This window comes from Rutilus rutilus (assembly GCF_951802725.1).
Source record: "Rutilus rutilus genome assembly, chromosome: 11".
NCBI classification, from domain to species: Eukaryota; Metazoa; Chordata; class Actinopteri; order Cypriniformes; family Leuciscidae; genus Rutilus; species Rutilus rutilus.
Window position 1 is genome coordinate 29,908,709 of NC_140216.1, and position 27,829 is coordinate 29,936,537.

The 27,829-nt window shown below is 38.8% G+C and overlaps 1 protein-coding gene across 2 annotated transcripts; it reads right to left on the reverse strand.

Annotated features, from left to right (window-relative positions):
* Positions 1-361: 361 nt before the first annotated feature.
* On the reverse strand, positions 362-27,649 carry ago3b (argonaute RISC catalytic component 3b). Of its 2 annotated transcripts, none has more exons than XM_084423358.1 (19): positions 27,100-27,649; positions 18,383-18,554; positions 18,097-18,217; positions 16,031-16,239; positions 15,671-15,807; positions 15,225-15,359; positions 14,201-14,288; positions 13,860-14,007; positions 13,529-13,648; positions 13,244-13,366; positions 11,391-11,524; positions 11,116-11,300; positions 9,727-9,886; positions 9,508-9,598; positions 7,911-8,105; positions 6,050-6,184; positions 5,858-5,959; positions 5,501-5,700; positions 362-5,029 (listed from the first exon to the last, which is right to left on the reverse strand). In XM_084423358.1, the coding sequence occupies exons 1-19, from the start codon at positions 27,116-27,118 to the stop codon at positions 4,921-4,923; spliced, it is 2,583 nt and encodes an 860-aa protein (XP_084279484.1). In that variant the 5' UTR covers positions 27,119-27,649; the 3' UTR covers positions 362-4,920. The 2 variants fall into 2 exon arrangements, with proteins under 2 accessions (XP_084279484.1, XP_084279483.1); XM_084423357.1 differs by having other exon boundaries at positions 13,223-13,366; positions 27,100-27,648.
* Positions 27,650-27,829: the final 180 nt, after the last annotated feature.

Below are 27,829 nucleotides of genomic sequence, written 5' to 3' on the forward strand. Positions count from 1 at the left end.
TATGAAAGGGAATTACACTGAAAACAATCACACTTCAGCTGTTGTTGCTTTAGTATTATTTATATATTATTATAGCATTTGTAAAACAAATAAATGAGCTTTTAATTTTATATTTTTAGTTTTCAAATAAATATTTAAAACGTTTTAGTTAGAATAGTTTTAAAAAAACAGAATATTTAGCTTTATTTCTATCCAGATTTAGTAATTTTAGTACTTCAACTTATTTCAGTTAGATTTCTAATTTTCATTTAAGTTTACGTTTTTCATCTAATATTTATATTTGATTTGCTCTCAGCCTTATTTAAATGTTAATAACATTGAGATACACACTCCTTCCTTGCACAGTAAACGGAAATGCATGTACATTCAATATTTATTCATATGTATATTTTTTTTGTCCAAGACAAACCATTCAAAAGACATGTCCATCAAAGTTTGCATACATACATTTTAATTGAAATATTGACAATTAAATAGAACAACCAAATAAAAAGACCCAAGGAAAGACCACAATTTGAAGGGTTGAGATAAAATAAAAAGAGACAAATATATATTTTAAAACTGGACAGTTCTGTTATCAATTATTATTTCATCACACTATAACTAAACCATTACATCAGAGCGTTGAATGTGTGTTGAATCACAATGGAGAGAGGGATAAATAGTAAATAGTATTTATTTATTATACAATGCAAGATTAAAGAAGCTTGCATAGCATGATAAATCTGGACGCTGATACTCCTGCTCATCTTTAATGTGCTGTATTTAATCACAGATATAAATATCATTTTATAATCACCAAATCAACCTAATTAAACATGTTAGCAAATGTAACAGTTGTATTCATGAAGTTAATTTATGAAAAGGTGTCTAAAATTGGAATTCAGGCCAAATATTAGTGAAATTACCAATTGCGTTATTGCTATTTCATCATGTATAGAGAACACAGATTTGACACTGGTTGTTAAAAATGGATTGGAGACAAAAATAAAGGGAAAACATCACTTGGGATAAGTTTCCAGGCTTCATACAGTATAGCTTGCATGGTCAGTGCTTGATCTATTAGTTTTGCAGTGCCAAATCTTTATAAAAAGTGTAGAAATTTTGGTCCAGAGACCCTGTAACTGGCAAGCTCTGTGATTTAATGTGTTCTTGGCGAATAAAGAGGCACAATCACACCCACACGTACAGTTTTAACACTCTTAAACACACATTATACAGTATATCATATCAATATAACTTCAATATAGGCTTGTTGGGCCCTTAAAAAGGGATTTTTTTTCTGTCTGAAAACAGCACCATCAGAAAAGGCACATTCCACTAACTCATCTGCCCAAAGGATGAATCTTCACCTCCACAAAGTCAGGAAAATTAAGTCAAGAAGCAAATACTCTAGGCTTGAAGAAAACAGTTTATCACTCATCTATTCAGACACCAATAATGACAAGTTCAAGAGGACCAGTAGCCTACAGGCCTTTTCAAATGTGCTTGTGTGTGAATTGCCATGTTTTTAAATCAACTAAATAGAAATATTTGAGGCGGTACCTTCATGTTTAAGTCAATAAAAGTAACGAAGCATAAGAATAAAAAGAGGACTGAAGGTTCATCCCTTTGCGAACAACATCATTTGTCATAAATACCGTAGGACGATGCAGAGACACTCACAAACGACTTTCGAAAAAATACGAGACGAACCTAATAGTCTATTGCATATTAGCCATTTTTTATATTAGTCACTATCATGATTAACATCTTTTGCTAAATATTTCATAGACTTTGTTAGCAAAAATAATTGATGTGCATTATGCAGTTATGTTATTTAAAAATATACAAATACACTTCTCTGAATTAAAAATGCTTCAAGGTATCCGCAGTCCAGCTTTAAGCCAAGGGGTGGAGAGTGTCGTGTCACAGTTGTAGTGGGAGGGGCCGTTTAAGCCACACCCACTAACTAGAATAGCACCACCCCTATGCAATGCCCCACCTACTTTTTTTTTTTTTGCTATTTATTTCGTGGCAACTTCAAAAGGCTGTATAAGCTGCCATCTAAAGCCAAACATGCATATGGGTGCAGGTTCTACTGATCACTCCCCTTTTTCAAGTAAGTTCAAATGCTGGTAGCGGCAGAGAAGTAACAGTTCTCAGCACACTGAAACAAAAGAAAAAGAGCACCGAAGCAAATTGACATAAGAGCAAGTTTTTTTTCTTTTTCGTACAGACCTAAATTCCAGTTAACTCTCTAAAACAGACATTTTGTAAGAACAACGTGTATGTGGGTCTGGTAATTTGCCAAAATGGAGTATTTTTGTTTAGAAAAATGAGTGAGCTAACCGAATATCACACTCTGAAAAAATACCAATCAAGGCCTGGTGAAACACTCCATGACAAGTATTCACAAGAAAATGTGGAGCAGACAGAGATTAGATAGAGATTAGTGTGGTTAACATCCCCCGAATTACAGCACCACAACCTCTTAGCACCTCGGGCGTTTCGCCAAATCTGAGACTGTAGAGCTTTTTAAGTGCAGCAATATATTTGTCAGTCATTTCTCAGAATCTCTCTTGCTCTTTCTCCACATACAAAAGCAGATGTAATTTGTTATGTAAAATAGCAGCTACACTGGTCAAGACGTATTTGTGGCTATAGGGCAAAAAGACTACAGTGCCATTCACATTAAGGGCGATGTGAAAGTGTGCCAGAGGGTTAAAAATATAACCCTCCACCTACCCCGCTACAATCCAAATGCCTTTACTCAATACTCCCTGCCACCCCTGTTTTCGGAGGCACATTGGTTTGGTCTGTGTGGAATGCAAGTTGAATACACAGGGGCTATGAAAAAGCAGGGACTTTGAAGAAAAGAGATCCAAGTAAAGAGAGTTTTGAAGTTGAAACGAAAGTTTGAAATTTTCAAAAGTTCAAAAGAAAGTTCAAAGAGCTTTTGAAAGTTCAAACAAATGTTTGAAAATTCAAAAAGAGCTTTTGAAAGTTTGAAAATTCAAAAGACAGTTTGAAAGTTCAAATATTTGAAAGAAAGAAAATGATCCGGGACTTTTAGTCAGTTCAACTATTCAAATTGCCCTTAACAACAAAATGACCTTAATAACAACAGTTTCAATAGCTAAATATCTGTCCAACCGTATGTACATGCCACTTACTTTAAATATATATTTCATTAAAACGTACCCCAATAGAATTGCATTTTAGGGATATTTCCTATAAAACAGGCACTTTGTCTCATTTGACTTTTAACATGAAAGGTCTGTCCAAGATCTTAACAGCAAACTGAGCCTTTTCCATTCAACATATCCATGAGAGTAACCATCTCCGCTGCAAACTCAACCCAGCATTCCAGCCATAAAACACATCATTCATTTCAATAAAACCTGCCAAATCCATGGAGTTCGAGTTCACTTACACAATGCCACATACAAAAAAAAAAAAAAACATTTTTAAAATGAAAGCATTCACTCATAAGGTACTGTTTGCATTGTATATGAAAGTCTACGACAGAGCCGTCAATAATTGGCTTATTGCACTAAAAGGCTTATGGGACAGTTTTTGTCAAAGATCACAGGGCTAAAATGCTAAATTAAGAAACTGATAAATTAAATAGATAATTTACAGATGCACTATTGACAATGCAAGTTAAAAGCAACATTATAAATAAGCTCATAGACCAAATGAGAATGAAATGTCCAACAGCTGTAAAGTGAATAATAATGTATAACAGGCCTCTGAGTTGCCTTGGGTGGAATTATATGTGCACACACATCCATCGAGTGTGTTACAGTCACGCTCTGACTGATTCGAACACTTGCGTTGTAAGCGCGCACAAACCGAACGAGGCACAAAGCGTTCAACGCACATACAATGACATATGGTTAACTACGTGGAAACTTTTTTACCGACCCTTGAGTTTCAAAGTTCAAAGTTCCTCTTTTGGTGATTCTGCAGCCCTTAGCTAATCTGTCACCTCTGCTTAATGAGCGAGCCGAGAGGAAAGACGACAGGAACCGCAAGGAGCAACATTTTCCAGGCAGTGCATGGACCAGAAAGTTAATGTATCACAGAGGTATAAAGAATCATTTGAAAGACTGTGGAATTGGAAGAAAAGTGGTGTCTCCAATGTTCAAAAAGCGGAATAAGACATGGACACTTGGTAAATGAGATGTAAAGGGACAAATATGGATCTCCGACTGGTTGGAACAAAATGGAATGACATTTCAGTTGTCTTTTTTGCAGATTATAGAGTAGATTTTTTCTGGAAAAACATGATTTGCTAGTAAGAGTTAGTGGTGAAGTATCAAGACTGGTCACAGATTAGCGCAATAAATGTCCAGAGGAACAGTGCAGGACCAACAGGACCAATGTCATTGCAAACTATTAGCAAAACCTTACACTGCCCTCTAGTGGCATTCCTCCAAAATCCTTCACCAAACCTAATAGAATACTAATCCTAAACCAAAGGTGTTCCAAAGATTAGTTTCAACTCTGTTCGAACACTCTTTTTCATCTGAACCTTAAGACATTGATGTCCAGCTTCATGTGTGTTTGATTAGTTGTGAAACTAAACTCGGCATGAGCAGGGCAAATCACTCCTGTCCTAAAGAAATAACACTGCCTCATTCGCTGATCTAGCACGATTTGATCGAGCAAACCTTTAAGCTTGGTTTTGTGACCTAAGCTGGCAAAATTAAAAGTTAAACAGATCTACAAATCTAATAAATAATGGTATAGCTGCAATCTACATATTAAAAACAATCAGTAAGCGAAGGCAATTGGAAAGATTGGCTGTTTTTCTATTGCATTCCTCCTGTAAGTTCTGTTACATTTGGTTCTCTTTAGCAGCCTGTGATTGGGAGAAGCCTTCCTCCGCTAAGTGCGTGATGACTGGTGATTGACAGGTCTGTGGAGGCGGGGCTAAGCAAAGTACATGGTCCTCAGAGTGTCGTGATGGATCTGCACAGCTTTGGCCAGGGCCTGAGGATCTCGGCCATTACTCTGGCCCGACACATGGCTGCCTTCCGCGCTGTGAAAGAGGAGAAAGCAATGAGCAGACGCCTAAATTTAACACTGTGAAATCATACATTTTCCCTGACATACCAAAGAGATGAAACTTTCCCTGCAGAAAAAGGAAAAACCTCTTGATTTTAGCGCTCAAGAGTTGTGAAAATGTTCCAATGTTCTGGTGTCCAAATAAAAGACTTTTATATGGTATTGCTGCATAAAAACCTGTGACTGACTGTATGAATCTGACTCTGTCTTTTAGGTGGTTAGCTTGAATAACTCAACTTCCTGAATTCAAACCAAGACTTTGAATCTTTGAAATGATGGATATTCTGGCTCACTTTAACAAAAGAGTGCCTATGGCAACCAAGAATATGCAAAGCCTATTCAAATCAAAGTGATTGACAGCTTCTAAAAGCCTTTCATTTAAACAAATAGAACTTCTACTTCTGTGTACCTAGACATCATCAAACTAGTCCAGTAAATCCCTCACCTGTCATGCTCTTTATCCACTAAATGGTAACGGGCTCTAAAGGCCACCAGGTGGGCATAGTAGGCTGGTGCAGGGATGGAGACAGAGCGGGTACAGCGCACGTATGTGTGGCACAGCTGGTAGGTCAAGAGCTGGAACTCGTCGGCTGTAAAGCAGTTGTCGTCCCATAGCACGTGGTAGTGTGAAGGTCGGCTTGTACCCTGGGTAAATGGGGTTAAATAATCATTTTGATGAGATGCAATAGACTCAAGTCTTCTAATTTATGTGATTGTGAATGCAATTAATCACTCAATAATGCCATAAAAAAAGGCCTAAAAATGCACTAATACTGTTGTCCTCATGGCTGTGTGTTCATACCTGTATTCCAGCATGACTGCACAGATAAAAGTCAAATTCATAAGGATGAGTGATATCAGTGTCCACTGTGGTACCTGCTGGAATGTTACCACTGCGGCCCACCTTTAAAAAGAAATAAACGAAAATTACAAAAAAGTGAGTGTGCGAGTTGCAAAAGTGAGAAAGTTTTCAAGAGAACTCTCTCATATTCACCCTCTCAGTACGGTCAGCGCAGAAGAGACGAGTGTGGTGACGTTTCTGTACGACGATGTAGGTGATTCCCGGCTGATATTCCTTCTCAAGGCTGATACAAGCTTCACGTATGGCCAGCAACTCATAGTACAGCACCTAGAAGGAAAGACATAAGATAGAGCAGGGTTGCTGCACATTTTTAAAAATCAAATGTAAAACTTTAAGATCTTTTTTAAGGCTGGGACACACCAAGCGAGTGCCTGTCGGGGTTAGTTTTTGCAGTGTGTTCCACACGTGGGCAGCAGTTTGCCCGATTCAGCATCGGGGCTGTCGGTGAGTGTGAACTCTGATTGGATGTTCAGTTTAGCGAACGAGTCAGTGCTCGAGAATTAAAGCGAAAGTGATGAAAGAGAGCAAGGAAGTCAAGACGGCACAGGCAGAAAGCTGGTCTAATGTTATGTTATTCTATCCGAGCATTCCAAAAAGCGACTAGCAGGTGCTGCTTTTTTTCCGTATATCCTTGTTTCAGTTCCTCTTTTTGAGTGACTAATATAGACTATTGATACCTGCTGATATAGACGGTTAATTCCTTACACGCAAGCGCAGAACGCACGTGCTAGTTTGCAGTCGGCTGTAGGCTGTGCTGTGTGTTCATGCACATCTTTTTGGTCCTGACGCAGCCAACGAGAGGCGACAAGTTCTTTAAAGTCGGCTTGGTGTGTCCCAGGCTTAAAGTGTAATTCACTTTAAAAAATTAACTTTTTTCTTTCAGACGAATACAATCGGATTTATGTAAATTCATCCATCATAAACGAACTCACACGGCTCCGGGGGGTTAAAGCTGCAGTCGGCAAGATTTTTTTGATCATATTCACTGAAACCGACACTATGCTCCAACAGAACAACATAAATCAGCCAGTTTTAGAACAAAACCTGCACTTCTACCTCCACCTAGAGCGTGTTATTTGTTGTGAGATCTGACTGTCAATCACAGTTTGTGCACACGCCACAGATCCCCCCTCGCGCACGTCACAATATCACATGCACACGCCTGAAGTTCACAGGTGTGTTGGATTGTACGAAGCGTGATGGCGGAGAGAAAATCTACTAACACGCTTCCAATTCCTCGGTTAACAACCAGAGCTAGGAGGTCTAAACCAACCAAGGAAAAGAAAATGATGCTTCGATGCTGAAGAGACAGGCGCATTCATAGAAAATCTGGTGCACACGCACTGACGAGCACAAACTCGATGGGAGGGTGCTCTGTGGTAGTGGGGGTAGTATGAGAGTAATGAGAGTAGTAAACATTACAAATTTTGGCTAAGTCCCCTCAATCTGCCAGACTTGCCGACTGCAGCTTTAATAAAAGCCTTCTGAAGCGAAGCGATGAGTTTGTGTAAGAAAAATATTCATATTTAACACTTTACAAAATAAAATTCAAGCTTCCGGCCAAACGGAGTCTACTTACGCCTAAAGCGCAACTTACACAACTTGTGACGTCAGAAGTAGCATAGTGCGTCAATCCGAATGTTCGTTTGCCGGAAGTTAGTTATTTTACTTTATAAAGTTTTAAATATGGATTTTTTTCATACAAAAACTCATCACTTCGCTTCAGAAGGCCTTTATTAACCCCCCAGAACCGTGTGGAGTTCGTTTATGATGGATGAATGCACTTTATTGAGCTTGAACTGTTGGTTGCAATTCACTGCAATTTTAAAGCTGGGAAGAGCCAGGATATTTTTTTTATATAACTCCGATTGTATTCGTCTGAAAGAAGAAAGTAATATACACCTAGGATGGTGAAAACTACTCCTTTAAGACCTGAAGAAATGAAAACGAATACTGTTCATAAGACAGAAACAGTGTAACTGGAGAGCCTCACCTGTCTGAACTGTCCCTCAGACACACCATCCCTGTAGAAGATGATTCTGGTGGGTTTGTAGTGGGTGGACTTGTAGAACTGGATGAGCAGCTCTCGCACCATGGACGCCAGGTCTTGAATCACTTCTTGTCTGGGCCTCTGGACACGGACTGTAGCACAGTACCTGCTGGGGTGAGCGTCCATGCTACCCACCACCTGTTCAGCAACAAATGCGAAGTGAGGAGAGGGAGAAAAATAGCAGTATTTCTTTAGTCACCATGAAATTAAAAATGCCAACTCGTATTTTTATTGCAGTGTTTACTATAAATGATTATTCCGATTATTTATGTGCCCTCATAATCTTTAATCAAAATAATTTCCCTCCCTTTTGCAATGGTCTCTCTTCTCTAATGACAGGACAACCTGTCATTCACATGAGATCATAGCAATAGCAAACCACAATGATCCAATCAAATTTCCGATGGACAAAATCAAGTCATTTCAAGCCATTTCACTCTTCCGACTTTTAAATATCCACATCTGTTCGACAATTTTCAGGTCCCTTATTATTATACGATTTGAGATGTTGCAAATTAGTTTTTTCACCAATGTGTATGATGTAGTGCTGTCAAACGATAAAAAACAAATTAACTAATTAATAGAATATTTTACCCAACATTCAAGTTGTTAATATAATTTTATATTGTAATAATTTCACATTTAAACTCCAAATTAATGTAGAAAGAAACAACATAAAGACAGCAGCCTATATTTAAAATATTTGTTTAATGGCATCTTTTTATGAAAGAAGGCATCACCGATACCAATACTTCTACTGATGTCTCTATGAAATAGATTTTTTCCCCCTCAATTTTAGTCATTTTATAATTTAGGCCCAGAAAGAACAGTTCGGATGTACACTTGCCCTGACAAAATGCACAGAAAGTTATTGTTTTTGACAATCTTGTAAACAGTGTTTTAAGATTTTCAGGTAGGTCTAACAGGTAGGATAAAGAAATTGCATAAAGTTATCAAACACTTTTGAAACACATTCTTCACTGTATAAATGAAAAATTAAACATAGATGAATCCTTATTAAAGCTCTTCTGTTCTTTGATTATTCTTAAATCCTTCATATTTAGCTGTCACTTTAAGACGTGACGCACATCACGTGGATCTGACACGCATCTCTTTACATTCATTTAAGACTTCATTTAACTCATTTAAGACCGCTTGTTAGGATACTCGACAAAACGGTCCTTTTGGCATAATGTTGTGTGTTTTTGTCTGTTCAAGCGCTGTCTGATGCGGCTTTCTGTGCGCTCGAGTTGTGTGTGTCACACAGACAGGAGATTCAGATGTGGCGCACGGCAGTAATGCACTGCGTTCTCTTTTGTGTCTTATCGCGCTTAGATGGTTTAAAAGCATTTGCAAGAATAAGAGCGTGGTCATATAATGTAACACTAGCCAAAGGATGATGGGTAAAAAAACGGCGTATAATTGCGTTAAATATTTTTAACGTGTTAAACTGAGTTAATTTTGATTGCACTAATATGATGTGATGAAATTGTAAAGTATCTGATATGAAAGGTGTGTATATGTGGTCTGTCTTTCTCACAGCTGCAATGGAGGGTTTCTTTCCATCTCCTGCGGGCGGATGAGTGACATCAGCTCCCAGAAAAATGACGGGCTGGTGGAAAACAGATGGGCTAAAAAACAAACAACATAAATGCACACAAACAAGGTGTTTAGTACATTTAAGGAAAGTGTGTCCTAACCAGAGAATTAAGTTTTCAGTGAAATGGAACGGACTTAATTCACTTTCGATTTCTCTTACCGCTGATGGGGTACCAATATGTTGTTGATGCCGCCAAGTTTGACATTGATCTTGAGACACAGGTTGGAGAGGGTCTGAGGGGAGGTCTTCACCACATTCTTCACCTGAACGCACTGAGTTGCCATTCCCAGAAGAGTGTCTCCAACACGTTTCACTTCCGCTGGAGAATGAGAGCACAGACTTCAGTGCAACAGCCAGCAACTCAAAGAATATATCATGGTAAAATAAACACCAAATTTAAATCATTTAATTTGACAAAAACAAAACAAAAACAAGATGGCGCCGAGTATGACTGACGTGTTACAAGTTCCAAACCAGTTTGGCAGTTTTTCGCGCTGGAGGTCAAATTGTATATTGTTTACTACTTGTATATGAGTCCCTTAACATGTATACTGTGTATATTGTAATTTGTATACTGTATATACCATATACTTGTTATCCATACTGATATGCGCTGTGGCGATTGCACACCTGTGTTCAGGGTGTTGTACGAATAATTTGATTTGACACAGGTACAGACTACAATATGTTGCAACTGTTACACACATCTGGGTGTCAATTATACAAACAACACATTTTTTGTGTATCATCCTGTATAATACTGAATCATATTGCATTACAATATATTATTACATATTTTACATATACACTACCATTTAAATGTCTGGGGCTAGTACATTTTTTTAATTAAAAGAAATTGATACTTTAATTCCGCAAAGATGCATTAATTTAATCAAAACTGATAATGATGTAAAAAAAAAAAAAATTCCAATTCAAATAAATGTTGTTCTTTTGAACTTTCTGTTCATTAAATAATCCTGAAAAAATGTATCATGGTTTCAACAAAAATATTAAGCAGCACAACTGTTTTCAAAATTAATAATAATAAGAAATGTTTTTTTGAGCACCAAATCAGGATCATGTGACAATGAAGACTGGATTAATGGCTGCTGAAAACTCAACTTTGCCATCACAGTAACAACAATAAAAAAAAATAAAAAAAATTGTAACAATATTTTACAATATTATTGTACTTTTGATCAAATAAAATCAGCCTCTTTGAGCATAAGAGACTTCTTTCAAAAACACACAAAAAATATGACCAAGACCAACCACAACATTTTGAACAGTAGAGTATCTTTTTTTTGTTGCAACCAGAAATATTTGTTGTAAATATTTTTTTTTTACTAACACGTGCATGAAAAACCCCTTAAATAATGGCGCAAATGCATAGTTGAATCAGAGGTTTGATATTGATTCTCAGTAAAAAGTCATAATTCAAAGAAAGATTCATGCCACTAATCTAATCTAATCACGAGGTCTTTAGGAAGTTGATGACCAAATAAAAAGCACATTAAAAAGTGCCTGCATCTGTCCATATATAGCTACCGTAGACAGGAGTTTTCCCAGGCAGTATGACGATGATGAGTTGTAGGCCAGCGTAGGTGTTTTTCAGGTGACGGAACATGGGCTCCACATTATCTGCTCCCTGAGCGTATTTGCAGAAACATGGCTGGCCTTGTATGGGCATCCCTGCATCCTTAGAGATCTTCCGCAGCTGGTCTGTAAAGCCCCTAAAAAAAAAATATAAAAAAACAATGTCATTTCGTAATCCAGTAATAAGTAGTGCTTTGTTAATGACCAAAAGATGGAGAAAGCTTTACTTGAGAACTTCCTCTCTGCATTGTCTCTGAGTGGCAAAGCAAGCAATGGCCCACATCTTGATCTCCACACCAGTGTGAAACTGCTTGCCTCTCATGTCCCACACGCCATGGCTTGGGGTGGCTACTGTACGATTCTGTAACACATGTATACAAAGGTAATTTACTGATATCAAATAGTGTACAAACGCTATAGGATCTAAATGTTAGGGTGAACTTTAGAGTATATAATGATATAAAAGCTGGCAAAAAAAGTTCTCACTTTGGGATCTTAAAGTGATAGTTCACCTCAAGTTGTTCCAAACCTGTATGAATTTCTTCAATGGGGCTCATCAACTGTTAGGTTACTCATATTCTTCAAAATTTGTCTTTTAGCAGAAGAAAGAATTTCATACAGGTTTGGAACAACTTGAGGGTGAGTAAATGATGAACTATCTCTTTAAAGCAAATGCTAATTGTTAGTTTAGACTGAAAAATATTGAACATTGAAAAATATTTTTTTAGTACCATACAAGTTATATAGTTCAAGCTCGAAGAAGTAATGATCGTTAACTCAAAATCTTGAATTCCCTTCTTCTATGGAACACAAAGGGATTTTGAAAAGGCATGTCAAACTCAAAAAAGGCCAAAATAACACCATAAAAAGTCTATATAACAATATTCTAAGTCTTGCTTGACAGCAATAATCGACTTCCACTGCATGAAAAAAAGCAGCTTAGAAATTCTGTTACATAAAATCATACACTAAATGCTATATTAAAGGAGCCGTATGTAAGATTGTGGCCAAAACTGGTACTGCAATCACTTTCAAATTACTGTAGAGCGGCGTATCCCCTCCTCCTCCCCCCTGACTCGAGGTTGCCAGATAGGCTGCAGGATCCAGCAGGAACGTAGGCTGCTACGTAGCTGTGGTAACTAGAGCAGAGCTGGCAACCCCGATGCCGAAACACTACTGACTTCGTGATTGGTAGATAGGTGGAGGGTGGGGCTTCAGGCCAAAACACAACATGACAACATCAACATCAGTTGAGGGCTGCAACTTCACTTTTTAAGTGACAATATCCTGGCCGGACTATACTGTTGTCAGTGATATAAGTATTTGAAATGAACATGATTTCTTAATGTCAAGTGACATATCAGGGCCATTTTATGATTAATTGAAATACATTTCTTACATACAGCTCCTTTAACATTCCTATAAATAGCTACACATATTCACAATATTTACACTAAATCACACATAACACACAATAAAAACACACATAAGAAAATGAGAAAATAAATTGTATTTTCCAAATGCAAAAGAAAAATGTGGAAACAGAACAAGCAAGCAATTGAACATGAGCAACAAACCTCATTCCATTTAAAGCAACAGACAGAGCAACTAAAGGCTCGTTCACACCAAAGACGATAACGATAAAGATGTAGTTCTAAAAATTGCTCTAAATATAAAGGAATAGCAGAGTCTACACAACTATAACAATAACGGCACAGAGAAACGATATCGTTGGAATCAATTTGAACGATAAAAACATTGACAGCCAATCAGAATCCATTCTGCTTTAAAGAGCTTGAGCATCTCAAGCAGAACACAATGTATCTGCAGTACGTGCTTAAAGTAAAGAGAACGATATCATCCACTGGAGTGGATGCTAATATAGTTATCATTATAGTTATCGTTATTGGTGTGAAAGGGGCTTAACTCTCCTTAAAAATTAGCATACACATTAATTATAATGTTAAATGTTAATTCTAGACACAAACCATACCAAATTTCTAGCCTTCTACTCAAACACAAACAAACATACGGCGCATGAGTGAAAGGGGACGGGTACCATAAAGTGTTCAGAGCTCACCCTGCCGCCGTACTGCAGCATGGGGGCGGGCAGGACGCGACCCGTCACCTCCTCCATCTCGTCCCGCACACGGAACTGGAACTCCTGCACGAAGGGGTCCGAGTTGTAGTTGGCACTGCGCACCTGTGGTTTGAGCAAGAGATTTCTACATGAGAATCGGGCCTTGTGACAGTGTTGGTTTTCCGCCACTGAGGATCTTCGCTCATTGAGACTAGCAGAGATGTTGCGGAGTCTCTTTTCTTTATTGTGTTAGTGCAGCGTTAGATAGCGACATGTTGAACTCACCAGTCTGCTGATCTCCTCTTGTCTGTCCGGTGCCGAGCGGGCCGTGGCTTTGATCATGGTGGAGGTTTGGTTGTCGGTTAATTTCTTAATGCAGCGCTGGCCTGCCACAATGTTGCACACCTGAGTGGTGAAGAGGATGGCCGATATGGGCACCATTAAAAAGGATCAAGACATCAAAAATCTTCTAAAAGGGCCGTTAAGTGTATAGAAATAATGTTCAAAAATCCACAAATCAGGGAAGAGATGACGGCTGCCATCTGAACGTGCGGAAGGAAACGGTAGCCAGCTTCCTGCTAACATACAGTAAGTTATCAGATCTCTTGACTCTCACCTCCAAAGGCAGGTACGTGTGTTTCTGCTCCTGCCCCACTTGCAGGCAGGGCAGATGGGGGTACTTGAGCTGCAAGTTGTACTTTTCCCTGAAATATTGTGCAACTGTTCTCTCTACGGTCTGTCCATTTTCCAGCTGTAGAGGAAACCTGACAAAGTAAAACAAAAAATTAATGGGGCACTGGAAAGAATATCTTTAAACAAAACTGAAAGGATTCTGAGAGAGTTTCTTAAGTGTTCGCTTCTTAACATAACAAACAGGACAGCTTTATTGACCTGTCTGCTTACTGAGACACAACCTCACATTATCATAAGACAAATGAACAATGCATATACTCTTACGTCTGGTGGCTGGCCGGCCGTCGAGTAACATTACACACCCTGTACTTCCTCCGCATGGTGCCACAGTGGGTGACCTCCACCTTTAGACCTGATGAGAGGAGAAGATCAAATTTACACCACTATACAGACACAACTGGTCAGTTTACAGCTCAGCATAATATAGGTCTAAGAGTATTTTCACTATTAAATCCACTACAGTGAACATCATGTATTACTCCAAGTTCCAAAATATAATTTATGCAAAAATCAGAGGAGCAATTTGCAAATAAAGCAGCATTTCTTTCCCATGTATCCAAGAGAACAAAATTGTCACCACTCAACCACTTTGTGTTTCCACTCAACATTTCAAAATGTGCATTAAAATATGTAAGTGGAAACCAGCTACTGATATATAACATTTAATTTAGTTTTTAGCAGTCTGCATTTATCTAATGTAAACAACAACAACAGTAGTATCAGTAATATTGTGAAATATTGTTACAATAACTTATATTTAATATATTTAATAATAATAATAATTTATTCCTGTGATGGCTGAGTTGATTTCCAGCATCATTACTCCAGTGTCACATCATCCTCTAGAAATTATTCAAATTTGCTGCTCTATCAGCTGCTCTATCTATCAAATTTGCTATCAATGTTGAAAACCTTTTAACAAGTTTAAAAAAAACAGCAATTATTTGAAATAGATTTTTTTTTGTAACAATATAAAAGACTTTACTGTCAATTTTGATCAATGTAATGCATCCTTGCTGAATAAAAGTATTAATTAAAAATCGTAATGACCCTAAACTTTTGAATGGTATTGCCTTCACGTGATACATATCATGAACTCCCAGGGAATCAAACCTGCAGTATGACCCATAGTCAAACCATTGGCACAGTGGCACTGCTAGCGTTGCACTCTAATGTTAGAGCTACTATAATTCATACTGGAGTTCTGACTATGGCTTTAGCAGTGGAAATCTATCAACATACAAAGAAAGTTCTATAACTGGCCACCATGTTTCCTATTCACACAAACCTTTGATCTCTTTGGTGAATTTGACTCTGTGGGAATCGGTAAGAGGACGAGGCTGCTCATCGATGTTGTGGATATCCAGAACCTCACACATAAACTGAATCACAGGTTGAGCTTTGTAGAAAGCCGTGGCAGACACTATGGGGAAAATAAAACTCGGTCAACGTTACACCAACAGTTAATTAAATAATTCATTTGAAGGCTGAATCCACCCAAAATGCACTGCGATGCTACTGAAAGTGGGACTTTCTGCTTGTTGGACCAATGACAGAATGATAGGGAAAAACATTTTTATTCGAAAACCATTAATGGCACAGATATTACACGCTTAACATCGCTGAGAGATGGTCATTATTCTATATTCCCCATTTATCTTTAATAACCACATCCAGATCATCTAACTGGATAAATCAAGCGAAACTGTGTTTTTATAATCTTCTCTGACTTACCATCAATGTTCAACATCATCTTCCACATAGCTGGCCGCACTGATTGGTGGAAGCCAAACCACACCTCCCTCCCCCCACCCAGCGGGTGATCATAGCCCTCGGGGGAGGAGAAAAAAGACCGTCCCACTGGGGTGTACCTGAAGCGAGAGAAGACAAATAACACAGATGTTACCTGCAGAACAAACATGTGCACTCCTAAATGATCCTTATCTAACACGCTACACACTAATCCTTAACGAAAACACTAGTCTCATTTGACTAGGTATGCATTGCATCGCTGAAGACATAACAAGCACTTTGTTTCTAATTGTATTAAATGCCCTTTATGATCAAGTAAGAGTACTCATGGGGAACTCTTACCTCATAGAGGGCAGATGGCGCAGAACAACATCTACAGCGTGTATGGGATTGGTGCTGATTGGCTTATCCAGCTCCAGTGGATCAGACGTGCTCCGCCCAGTGAGGACCTCATGCAGCATGTGCCAGCTGACCAGTGACACGAATTTAATGGAGACCTTGAACAGCCTGTCCTTCCCACCTTCACCTGGCAAGGTCACATCCAGGTCCACCTACAGATATTGCACAAATTTACATTGATATGTTTTATTCAGTCATACAGGATAAAACGATCAAGGCATAGTCATGAAAAACGTTCAAAAGTATGAGATGTTCCTTTAAGTTGTTATTTTATATGATTTTTAAATATAAAATTAGTAAAAATGCATTAGTCAGCATTAGGAATGCTAACGGTTAATTGACGATTGATTAATTGTCAATAAAAATGTTATCAATAAAACTTATCGATGTTAATCATTAAAATCGTGCGCCAAAAACACCCCGAAATATCGACTTTATTCAGTCATTTCTTCTCTTCTGAATCAGTCTCCGACACGCGTTCACGAGAGCACCACGACGCATGCCCGTGTTGATGATGCAGGAGCTGGCGTTCTGACATATGGGCCTTTAAAGTGTTCATTAATTAGCTGTCAAGGAGCCATCGGATTTCATCAAAAATATCTTAATTTGTGTTCCGAAGATGAACGAAGGTCTTATGGGTTTGGAAGTAATTAAAGACAGAATTTTCATTTTTGGGTGAACTAACCCTTTAAGACATTCAAGTAGCTTTTATAAAAAAAAACATTACTGGTGTGTATCTTGATTTGTAAAGAACTACATTAGGTATGATAAAAGGAATATCATAATGAACACACATTTGTTCATGACGTATCAAGGTCTAATTTATACTGTAAGGCAGTGTTGTAGTCGAGTCACCAACTGTCGAGTCCGAGTCAAGTCTCGAGTCCCCGTGTTCGAGTCCGAGTCCAAGTCCGAGTCACCAAAGAAGAGACCGAGTCGAGTCCGAGTCGAGTCACCATTACTTGAGTTCGAGTCCGAGTCGAGTCTCGAGTCCCCAGTGTTCGAGTCCGAGTCGAGTCATCAAGGTTGAGTCTGTGTTATATTTCAAGACTGCCTACATTTCTCTACTCTGGCACCTTTAAAGAGCTGATATAATTATAAAAGAGGGTCTACATTAAACAAAAATGACACCACTGTGTTGACAATTATAAATAATAAATACAATATAAATAAATATAAATAAAAACTTTTGATTTCAATAATGTAGGCTATTAGTTGGACAGGTCAGTTGTTTTAACCATTCATTAAAGTGAATCGTTCAAAGGAGTCATTAGTTCGCGAATCGGACGTGTCATTAATGGACGTGTAGCCTATACGGCATGCCGTGTGATTATCTCGGCAGTTTAGGACAGGACAAGATTTGTGTCAACACAGAAAACATTTCATCACTAGATAGGTCTTTTCGTTTATTGAAATTGTGGTTAATGTCAGCTGAAGATAAGATAAGGCAAAAGGTTGTTTTTTTTTTTAGCACAATTCACACCCCGCAGTAATTCAGGAGAAAAAAATCTTTGAATGATCCACGTGAAACTTCGGTCTTCCGACCTTTTACTATCGTGTCAATTGATTTAGATTAATATGCGTGAGGAGGGAGCACCGCTCGTGTTGTTTGAAGACGGTGAGAGCGCGCGCGCGGCTGGGACTTTCTCTCTGCTCGTTCTTATATGCAGGAAAAAAAGAGATCCCGTCCGGTCTTGGAGCCCAAAACAGGAAAAGTGTAACATCTTATATCAAATTTTAAAACCTATTTAGTCAGAAACTTCATCCAACGTCATTCATTTGATGAATGCTCAAGTCCGATTTTATATCCTCGAGTCCGAGTCCAAGAACGAGTCATCAGTCCGCGAGTCCAAGTCAAGTCACGAGTCCTGAGAATAGAGTCTCGAGTCGGACTCGAGTCCAGAGAATAGGGACTCGAGTCGGACTCGAGTCCGAGTCCAGGACTCGAGTACTCCATCACTGCTGTAAGGTACTTCCCACCAACCCTGGTATCCATTTATGTGTCTTACCCCCCCGGAGGCCACTGGTAACGGCTGGGCGGTATAGAGGCTTTTCTTGCCATCATAGACTGGTCTTCTGTCCCCAAAGATTGTCACCTTGAAGTGCTGAACCATGGTATCCACCACCTCCCTACAAGACATAACAGAAAGAGTCAACATGAGTTTAATCAAACCAGTTTTTAATTTGACTGTACATACTGATTAATTCACGAGTCTCTTAGTTGTAAATATGCTGTTTGTAAAATAAATAAGTGATGCAAACAATGTCAAATGATATATTCTCAGTCTTTGGCACCTGTTAACACGCCGTGGACACTTTTCTGGATTGATGTCCACCTCGTACAGGTAGACGTCCATCTTGGGGATGTCCACCTGGAAGCAGTTGGCCAGCAGCTTGATGGGCTTCCCCATGGTGCCATAGCCTGGCCTCCGAGGTACGGAGAACAGGGGCGCAGCCCCAACGGCTCCTGTCACGAAAATCACAGGGGATTTCCATCAATACGGGTTCTCAAAACTTATTAGATTAGCAAGAATTTCAACATCAGTTATTACCACTGAACTAAAAGTGAAAACCTATACAAGCTCCCACAAGAAATTACGTGTAAAAGCATGCAGCCGACACCATCATGATCAAGAAATTCAAGCCACAACCTTTGTATGGACATACAAGCGTTATTTCTCAACTGTCATCATTGACATTTCATGGAAATGAATTAATATCCAATTAATAATAGCACAGCAATCACCCATACATTTCTTGACACTGAGGTTTAAAAAGAGGGGGTGTTATCTGTCTGATCACGAAATTTCCACTAAACGCCTACTCACTGGAAACAACACTCAGCATCATCACACAACACACTACAGATTACCCACACCTTTTTATACATAACATTATAGACCTGCAAAACAAATAAATTCACAGTCGGCTAAGATTTCCAAAGAAATCCACTTTTAGATATTTATCAAATAAAACACAATTTTTTTGAAAGAAAACATGTAAATTGTTATTACCTGCTGCGGTTTTTACTCCACACGTGAACAAATTAGCATTTGCAATCAAATGATGAGACAGAAATTATAAAATTATTGCCATTAGTGTGTGACTTGACTGCACTCACACACACTCAAAAACATTGTGTTTTCATGTTTCATGGGGACATTCCATAGATATAATGATTTTTATACTGTACATAGTATATTCTATCCCCTTACACTAACCCTACCCACCACAGAAAACTTTCTGCATTTTAACATTTTCAAAAAACATCACTAAGTATGATTTATAAGCTGTTTTCCTCATGGGGACCAAAAAATGTCCCCACAAGGACAAGGATTTTGGATATTGCCATCTTTGTGGGGACATTTTTGTCCCATAACATAGGGTTTACCTGAACCAATTACACACACAAATCCTCTTTTTTCTAGGTGAAAAAATTCAGTCCCAGACTGAATACACGCAGTGATGTACATTTTAATCTAAAATATCTAAATAATTAATATTAAGGAATAGAGATGGGACGGAATGAAAATTTCATATCACGATTATAGTGACCAAAATGATCGTGATTATCAATATTATCACGGTTTTGTTAAAACGAGATGAAAGTGTTCAAAAAGAACTGATGCTCACACTAAAAACAGTTTAATATTTGAAAATCAACAAACAACAAATAAAACAAGCAGCTCTATGCACTTTTTTAAGCAGGAATATATTCCGTGGCATTTCCTTCCTGACCGTCGTCAATAGCAACGCATTATAACACAGCGCACATCCATGTATCGCAACCGCGCTCTGTCGTTTCATTCAAATACAACTTGCCGTCTTGCGTCTCCGTTTTTGGACGATTGTTTTGTACGCTGTACAAAATGGATTTATAAACAGGTAAGATTTAAACCATTAATCTTAATTCAATATGTCCGCGTAATTATGTGGTAAAAAAAAAAAAGAAGAAAAAAAAGTGTACAGTGATATACATGATTATCCCTTAAATGTCACTCTTAAAAGTCTTGTTTGAACTTGATCGTTTGTCTTTGGCTCAAACAAAGCCACCTGCTGCGAACATTTCTAAGCGGAAGCTTCACGTTTATTTCAAGTGAGTGAGATCAAATATTTCAACTCAAACCAACATTTTGTGCTCAGACGTAGTTTTGGGAGGTCAAAGTTAACTTGCCTTGCGTTCGCTAAGTTTTAAACAGTGGGTGATGGTCACACAAGACGACTCGGCAGATTTGAAGTGTTTCCCCCCTATTGTAGTGACCATCCTCGATTAAGTTTCACTCAGGACTTTTGTAAAAGCCAAAATATGACCACACCTCAGATTTGGTCCTCTTAAAAGGCTGAAAAATCTCCCGAGCACGGTCACTGCCTTCCGCCATTCCTTCTCGAATAAAAAACAACAACATTGCGCGCTGCGCCTGTGACTGCGACTGTTGTTGGCTTACACAGTGAGTTATTAAAATCGCGATAATCAAACACGGTTTTAATGATAATTAAATTTTAAACGATAATACTAACCGTCAGTACATTTTATCGTGGTTTATAGTGAAACCGGCAATCGTCCCATCCCTATGGAATTATTCACTGTATTTTAAAATGCCCACCATAACAATACCGTACATGTTCATTATCGCGATATATAACCGTATATCGGCACGTCAAGTGTCTATCAGTAGTCTAGTGTTTATACATGGTACTCATATGGTCTACTTTTTTTTAGTACCAACTGGTACAAGTAGTACCGTTTGAAAACCCTAAGTGGGACATTGTGTTATCACATCATGTAACAGTAGGCGAGACTGTTACTGCTTTTGTACAGATGCTTTAGACGGGGGTAACAGAACAAAACTGTAACTGAGAGGTGTGGAAGGGGAATTTGACTGCAACTGCTTCTTACACTTCCCAGTGTGCCGTTGCTATGCCGGTTGCACTCATGTGGCTTCTTTTCGCCATGGCAACCATGACTACACTAACAACCAATTAAAGGAAAAACAGCTGTTTCTATATATAGGCACAGGACCAATTGATCTCATAGGTCACACATGAACGTTTAATCTACAACGTCCATGAAAGACTTGATTGTACTGTTCACACACATTCATGCTCACATGAGTCTTTTTCTCACTTAAGTTGAAATCCCTGAGAGAGTGTGCTTAATATAAGAGTTTCTTGATATCACAGACTAAGAGGAACTGAGGGTTTGACAGTGATGTGGTAACACACTCAGCTCAGTTTGAAAGCCTATTGTGTTGCTTGGAGTGTAACGCTCACTTTACTGGCAAATGGGTGACTGGCACATTTACAGGGGTTTCACTCATTCAGAGAATGAGACACATCTCCTTTCTCATCATTTAATTATTCAAAGCTAGTCAAGCAAACGGATTTAAAGTTGTATGTTACTGTTCAGTCAGACAGTTCTGCACTAGACAACAAATAAGCTTTTAATAATGACATAGCCGAGGGAACATATTTTAGCAGGGGGGTGCTGCGGGTCAGGGTTTGATAATGCAGGGTGGTGGATTTTAAACAAAATCATTATATAAAACAACACTTACAGATGGAACATACAAATGAATGAGGACAGAGTTATGCGAGAATGCTCAGAATTAAATAAATGTTAAAAACACTGCATATTTCACTACATGACAGCACAAAAATCAGCATCTTACCTTATGATACCCAAATGTATTTAGGCGCTCAGGAGTTAGGGCCGGTTCACACAGAGAGCAAAGACTTTCAAAGCAAATACACAAGACGTGGGCAGTGGAATGGGGAAAAAGAAATGCATATTTTAGAGTGCCGCATTTTTAGAAAGCTGTGTCATGTGTGAGACGCTGCAAAAGCGTGCAATGGTTAAACAAGTCCGTCTAGCGCGTTTACATAGAAAAACAATGGTAGAAGTAGCACAGTGGAATGGAAAAAATGTGTTCTGTGTGAACGGCCCCTAATCCCGATGAATGCTTTAATCAAGACCTTAAGATTTAGTTTTTGACAGATGTCTGCGTGAACATGCATAAGTGTCAAATGAGTTCATGCTGGTCCTCAACCAGAGAAGTCACGTCACTCACTCCATGCCAGATCGGCTTTTGAAATAGCCATATACTAATTTCTCAAAGTCATAAGACCATATTCGACAACATATAAAAAAAACCGAAATAATCTTTTGAGTAATTTTATGAATAAAGCTGAAAAATTAAAAACATGTTGAAAAACAAAACTTTATGTTAAGTTGTGTCATCTTAAATTCCAATGTAGTGAAACAGACTGATATATCCACCAGGCCAGTTAGGCTACGTTCAGACTGCAGGTAAATGTGGCCCAAATCTTCTTTTTTTTTTGTGCTCATATGTGACTCAGATCTGTTTTTCTCACGACAGTGTGAACAGCACGAAACACATGGAATCTGATCTTTTCAATTCTGATTTGGGCCACCTCCACGTCATAAATCCAGTACAGCTCAGACGTTTTGCAACGCGACCTCAGTCTGAACAGTCAAATCGGAATTCATCATCATTCATCACAATTCTGCACTCATGGGAGTCACTTCAAAGATTTTACAAACCCAAAGTTCTCAAGACAGTTGCGAATGACAGTGATGTGTCAGAACTCATAACTATTGCAATGACAGCTCTATACAAGCAAAACATGAGGGCGCGTATTAGGGCTGAACGATATGGACAAATTTTCATATCTCGATTTTCATGCCAGATATCTCGATATCGATACAATACGATATGACTACGTAAGTACAAAAAAAACAATACATTTAGAGTTTGTAAAATACACACTGATGTCTATGGAAGAGGTAATAATAATCCTTTCCATTATAATTCGACACGTTTTATTCATATCAGATACACATTGTGTAAGTAACTTCAATGTTTACTCTATTCTATTCCCAGTTCACCAGCCACTTACTTTTAAGTATTTCGGGAGAAGTGGATGAATTCACGTGTTGTAAACATAGAGGTTGTAAATCCAACAGATCCGATTCTCTGAACTGCGTCTGCGGCACAAACTAACACGGCGGCGCCCGTCGCGCATACAGCTCAACTAACGCGATCGTTATAAAGGTGTTTAAACAACAATATACTTCCACTTGCATGTATTTGACAATCGGAATATCAAATATTTCATGCCATAGCTAACACATTTGTGAATATTCTGAATAAAAAAGGAAAAATGACATAAAAGCAGATCATCATTCATTCAGCGCTGTTGCTGCTGCGGTGTGTCACGTGACAAGCAATGACGCGTCACCATGGAAACGCCGCCCCCCCTCTCACAGTATATTTCCCACGTCCCTGGTAGTTTGTGCGCGCTGGCTTTAGCGGTGCATTCAAGGGCACTCGTAAAACTGATGTTTGTTGTGACTGCCAGAGTTGTATGCAGGGCGAGCGCGGAGAGGGGAAATCTATATCGTTGCTTTTTTTCGATAGTAATATCTTGAAAGTTCATTTCTCGATATAGATACGATAACGATATATCGTTCAGCCCTAGCGCGTATCATAATAAATGTTTAAAAACTCTGCTCTCTTTTTTTTCACATCCCCGTCTCTGTTTTTTATATTGCCTGCGCATGTATTCCACTATAAACAAAGAGTAATCGCTTACTTTAATGTCCTCTTGTGTTTATTTCCGTATGACAGTGTGCTGCGTGACGTCTTTTTATCATAATTTTGCGCATGCGGGTCAGTCCAGGACCATGTTCTGTTCAAACTTGAAAATCAACCAAAAGTCAACTATGTTAAAGCACTAACTTTTCTTACAATATTTGTTTATTATAATAAAGTCATAAATAGTCATTTGATAAGCGCTCAAGCAGTACCATTGCTATGGTTACCTTTGCAGGTGAACACCACTGATCTATGTAAATGATTTAATAATTTAAATAGATCAGTGCAGTGAATACCCACCAAGCCCATCCTTCTATAGAGTACAACCATTGGGTTGGCCATGGTATTTGCTTCTGCTGAAGCTGTCAGCACGCATTATTTCAGCTTTTTTTTTAAAATAATCATGTTTAACAGTGGAATTACCCATGATGCTGTTCAGAAAATTACACCAATCAGAGTCGAAACAAGCAACGCGCTCCAAAATAGCTCTTTAGCTCCACCCACTCCGACGAAGCACTGTGAAAGACGTAATTCATGTTGATCTCCCAGCGCTCTCAAAATACTGAAATATTTGTATATGCATATTTTGCAATAAATGTAAAATATATTGTTTTTAAACATATAATCAACATTTTTAACTAAGCCGTTTTATATCTCTATTTTCAAACTGATTATGCTGTTCGCAGTGCTTCATGGGATTGTAGTTCTTTCCCTCACATACGTACCTTTGTCTTTTTGTCCGATTTTCTAAATTTCAAATCAAAGTTTGTAGTGTTGTGATTAACCTTGTAGCTGATAGGCTTGGTTCATGTGGCATAACTCTATAACAAAGACTATTTTAATATACTTATGGGAAACCTTTATGAAAACATACTTGTGGGTGAAAAAATAAAAGTGGGTGGGGGCACTGTTGCACTCTAGACGGGAATCTTTAGAGAGAACAGCCCATTTTGCTTGAATGGTGACATTTGGGTACAAAACACACAGGCATCTCGATCTGTCTCCATAGATTATCGCAGAGCACCGTGATTTGACAAGTGGAGGGAAAATGTGTTATGGGGTGACGTCACATAGGCGACATGTAGTCTTTCTCGTTATGTCTTTTCCACAACTGCTAGCCAAATAATCATACAATATACTGTCAAACTCGTAAAATGAAAAATTATATAAAAAATTCACAGACAACATATGTTCACATTCATGGCACAATTCAAACGGGACCAGAAAATAATTATTTTCTCACATTCACTTGCATTGACGATTTTTCAACCTAGAGATCCAGTGGGGTTAGCGGAAGGGGCGGGACTTACCAGCTCTATAGAGAGCCTAAGTCCCTCCCCTTCCGGTTGACCACCATGGGACCTTACTTCGGAAAAATATTGTATGGTAGTCATTAGTCAATGGCACGGGACAACAAATATTTTGATCTCGTTTGAATTGTGCCCTGAATTACACATATGATATTTGTCAATTTAAAAGATACATTTTAAAGTCAAGAAAGTCGCAGTTTGATGTAAAACTGTTGAGGTATAAGACTGTGAAAATAAGTAATTACAGAGACTACAAACCCAAAAGGCGCACATGTGACGTCATACCTTTTCTCTCAATGAATGAAGCTAACTTTACTGAAGCTAACGTCTGTCATTTTTTCTATAGTCTTACGTTATAATCGTAACGTTACGCCGTCATGCCTGAGTGTTTTGTACCAGACTGCACACATACGAGCAACGGATCTTGTGACGTACATAGTGCGAGACGAGAGATGTAGTTCATTGAGCGATTTTCACATAAAACTAAATGTTGCTCTTCTGTTTTATGACAAACTGCGACTTTCTTGACTTTCATAATTATCTTTTAAATTGACAAACATCATATGTGTAATTCAGGGCACAGTTCAGACGGAATAAAAATAAGTTGTCTCTTGCCACTGACTACCATACATATTTTTTCCGAAGTAAGGTCCCATGAGCCGGAAGCGGAGGGGCGGGACTTAGGCTCTCTATACCAGTCAAGACAAGTGCTGCGTTCCAGTCCACTTTTAGACACGCGCTTGCGAACTTCCCTAAGCACTTCCCCTTGTGGGAATCCCCGCCGCCATTTTGAAGTGCGTTCCACTTCATGAAGTGGACGAGGGAAGTTTAGATGGACAGACCCTTGTTCCCTCGATTTTGACCAAGGGAGCGAGTCTACTTCATATGTACACTTCAGGCACCTATATGTCCCACAATGCAGTACGATTATGACGTCACCACAGATATCGTCTAATCACCGCCACAACAGACAACTCTATGATATATTAATTATATATATATTTTTAATTTAAAACAACCCAAATACACCTATACATTTGGATGCTGAATTAAACAAATTATTAAAGGGAAAAAAAATGTAAATAATAAATCAACTCCACAGCTGATTCCAAGTGATCAAGGGTTTAGGACGTTCCAGTTCAGGCCACCGCAGTTTCCGCCAGTAGTGGACGCACTCGTGCAACGTAAGCAATGACGTACATCCGAGTGAACGAGACGGAGGGAAGTTAACGAGTGAAGGGCATGACAATTTTCGACTGGAACGACTTTTAAAGTGACTTTTGGGCAAAATAATTTCTATAGGGTCTTATATGTACTTATTTATTTAATTAATTATATTTATATAGCACCTTTCAAAAAAAGGTTACAAAGTGCTTTACAATAAGAACATATAATAATACAAAAAAAAAAATTGTATTAGGTCCTCCCAGCACAGTAGTCAACAATGAAAGCCTTTTTTAAAAAACAAACTTTTCTTGAAATTTCCATATATATTCCAACGGACCAACAAAATTTCAACCCCAAACGTCCCAGATACATACATTATATCTGCACTATACATTATGAGTAATCTACAAAAAGTAAAGTTTACTTTGTAAATACAGAACGACTTCCAATTCAAAATCCTACGTGAGATCGTTCAGATTGATAATAAGCAGTGAATCGGTGATTCAATGACAGTCGTTATGGCAACGGACAATCAGAAACTCGCCCCTCCCCCCGGAACCTGACGCACGCCGCACCTGTGCGTGACAGCTGGGGCACAATTGTGTGACGTCAGCAGAGTAAGTGAGTCAGGAGGATCTTCCACACACGGCATATGATCGCAAAAAAAAAAAAAAAACCTACCCAAACTCTCACAAACATGTGGTTGCTACGCCCAGACGTAAATGAGCAGAAAATGGCTAAATCTAAATGCTTATTCATTCTCGAAAAGCAGTTAGTAGCAATTGACCAATAACTTTTGCTAAGCAATGAATGTGTTTTGTACTGACGGTTGACGTAACGCTAACAAAATTACACCGAGTCAATAGTACGGAATCGACAATAATCCTAAATCGGTCTGAAAACCTCAAGAGCGACGTACCTGTAGTTCCGATTTCCATTCATGAGGTCTCTGTCCGGATTCTAGCCGGCTCCGGGGATCAAATGCCGGCTAAAGGGTGTTTGTTTAAAGCCGCTGAATATCCTCCGTAAATCGACCTACAACCCAACTCCTACCGCGGGTGTTGAAGCGGGCCGCTCGAGGCTGTGCTCTGGTCGGAGGTCCACCCAACCAGTAACGTTACGAGTCAATTAACCAAAAGTCACGAACTCCCCCCGTGTCTCCTACCGAGTGTCGCAGATCCGTAAATGCTAACTGTTACCAGCTGACAAGACTCCAAAGAAAATATTTGTAACAGCCGTCGCGAAAACAGAGTTTGTCAGGAGCCTCGAACCCTTCGCTCTGTGTCTTCTAAAGTGAACAATCTCTTATAATTTAAAGACAAACACACATATATGAGGCTTATAGCTTAATATCCTTCACTGAGTCGAAATTGTGTCTTTTATTCCAGTCGCTTTAGACCGAGTTTGCCAGCGGCCGTTGACGTCTCATCGACTCTGTCGGTGTGTTACCGGTTTGCCTTGGTTCTTCTTCTTCTTCTTCTTCATTTGGTGTTTTATGGCGGTTGGCAAACCAACTTCCGGTGCATTGTTTGCCTTGGTTGGGTTTACCATCTCGGTACAGTCGGGCTATGTTGCCAGATCGCTACCTAAACAAGCAAGCTGGTCTGATAAAATCAACTCGGAATAAGCGACTTGCCTCTCCAAAATCA

Coding starts and splice junctions, on each gene's coding strand:
- ago3b (XM_084423357.1), bottom strand. Junction 11,301..11,390: donor TGCAGAGAGGAAGTTCTCAA/GTAAAGCTTTCT, acceptor TTTTTTTTTTAG/GGGCTTTACAGACCAGCTGC. Junction 6,185..7,910: donor CTGAGGGACAGTTCAGACAG/GTGAGGCTCTCC, acceptor CTTTCCTTCTAG/GTGCTGTACTATGAGTTGCT.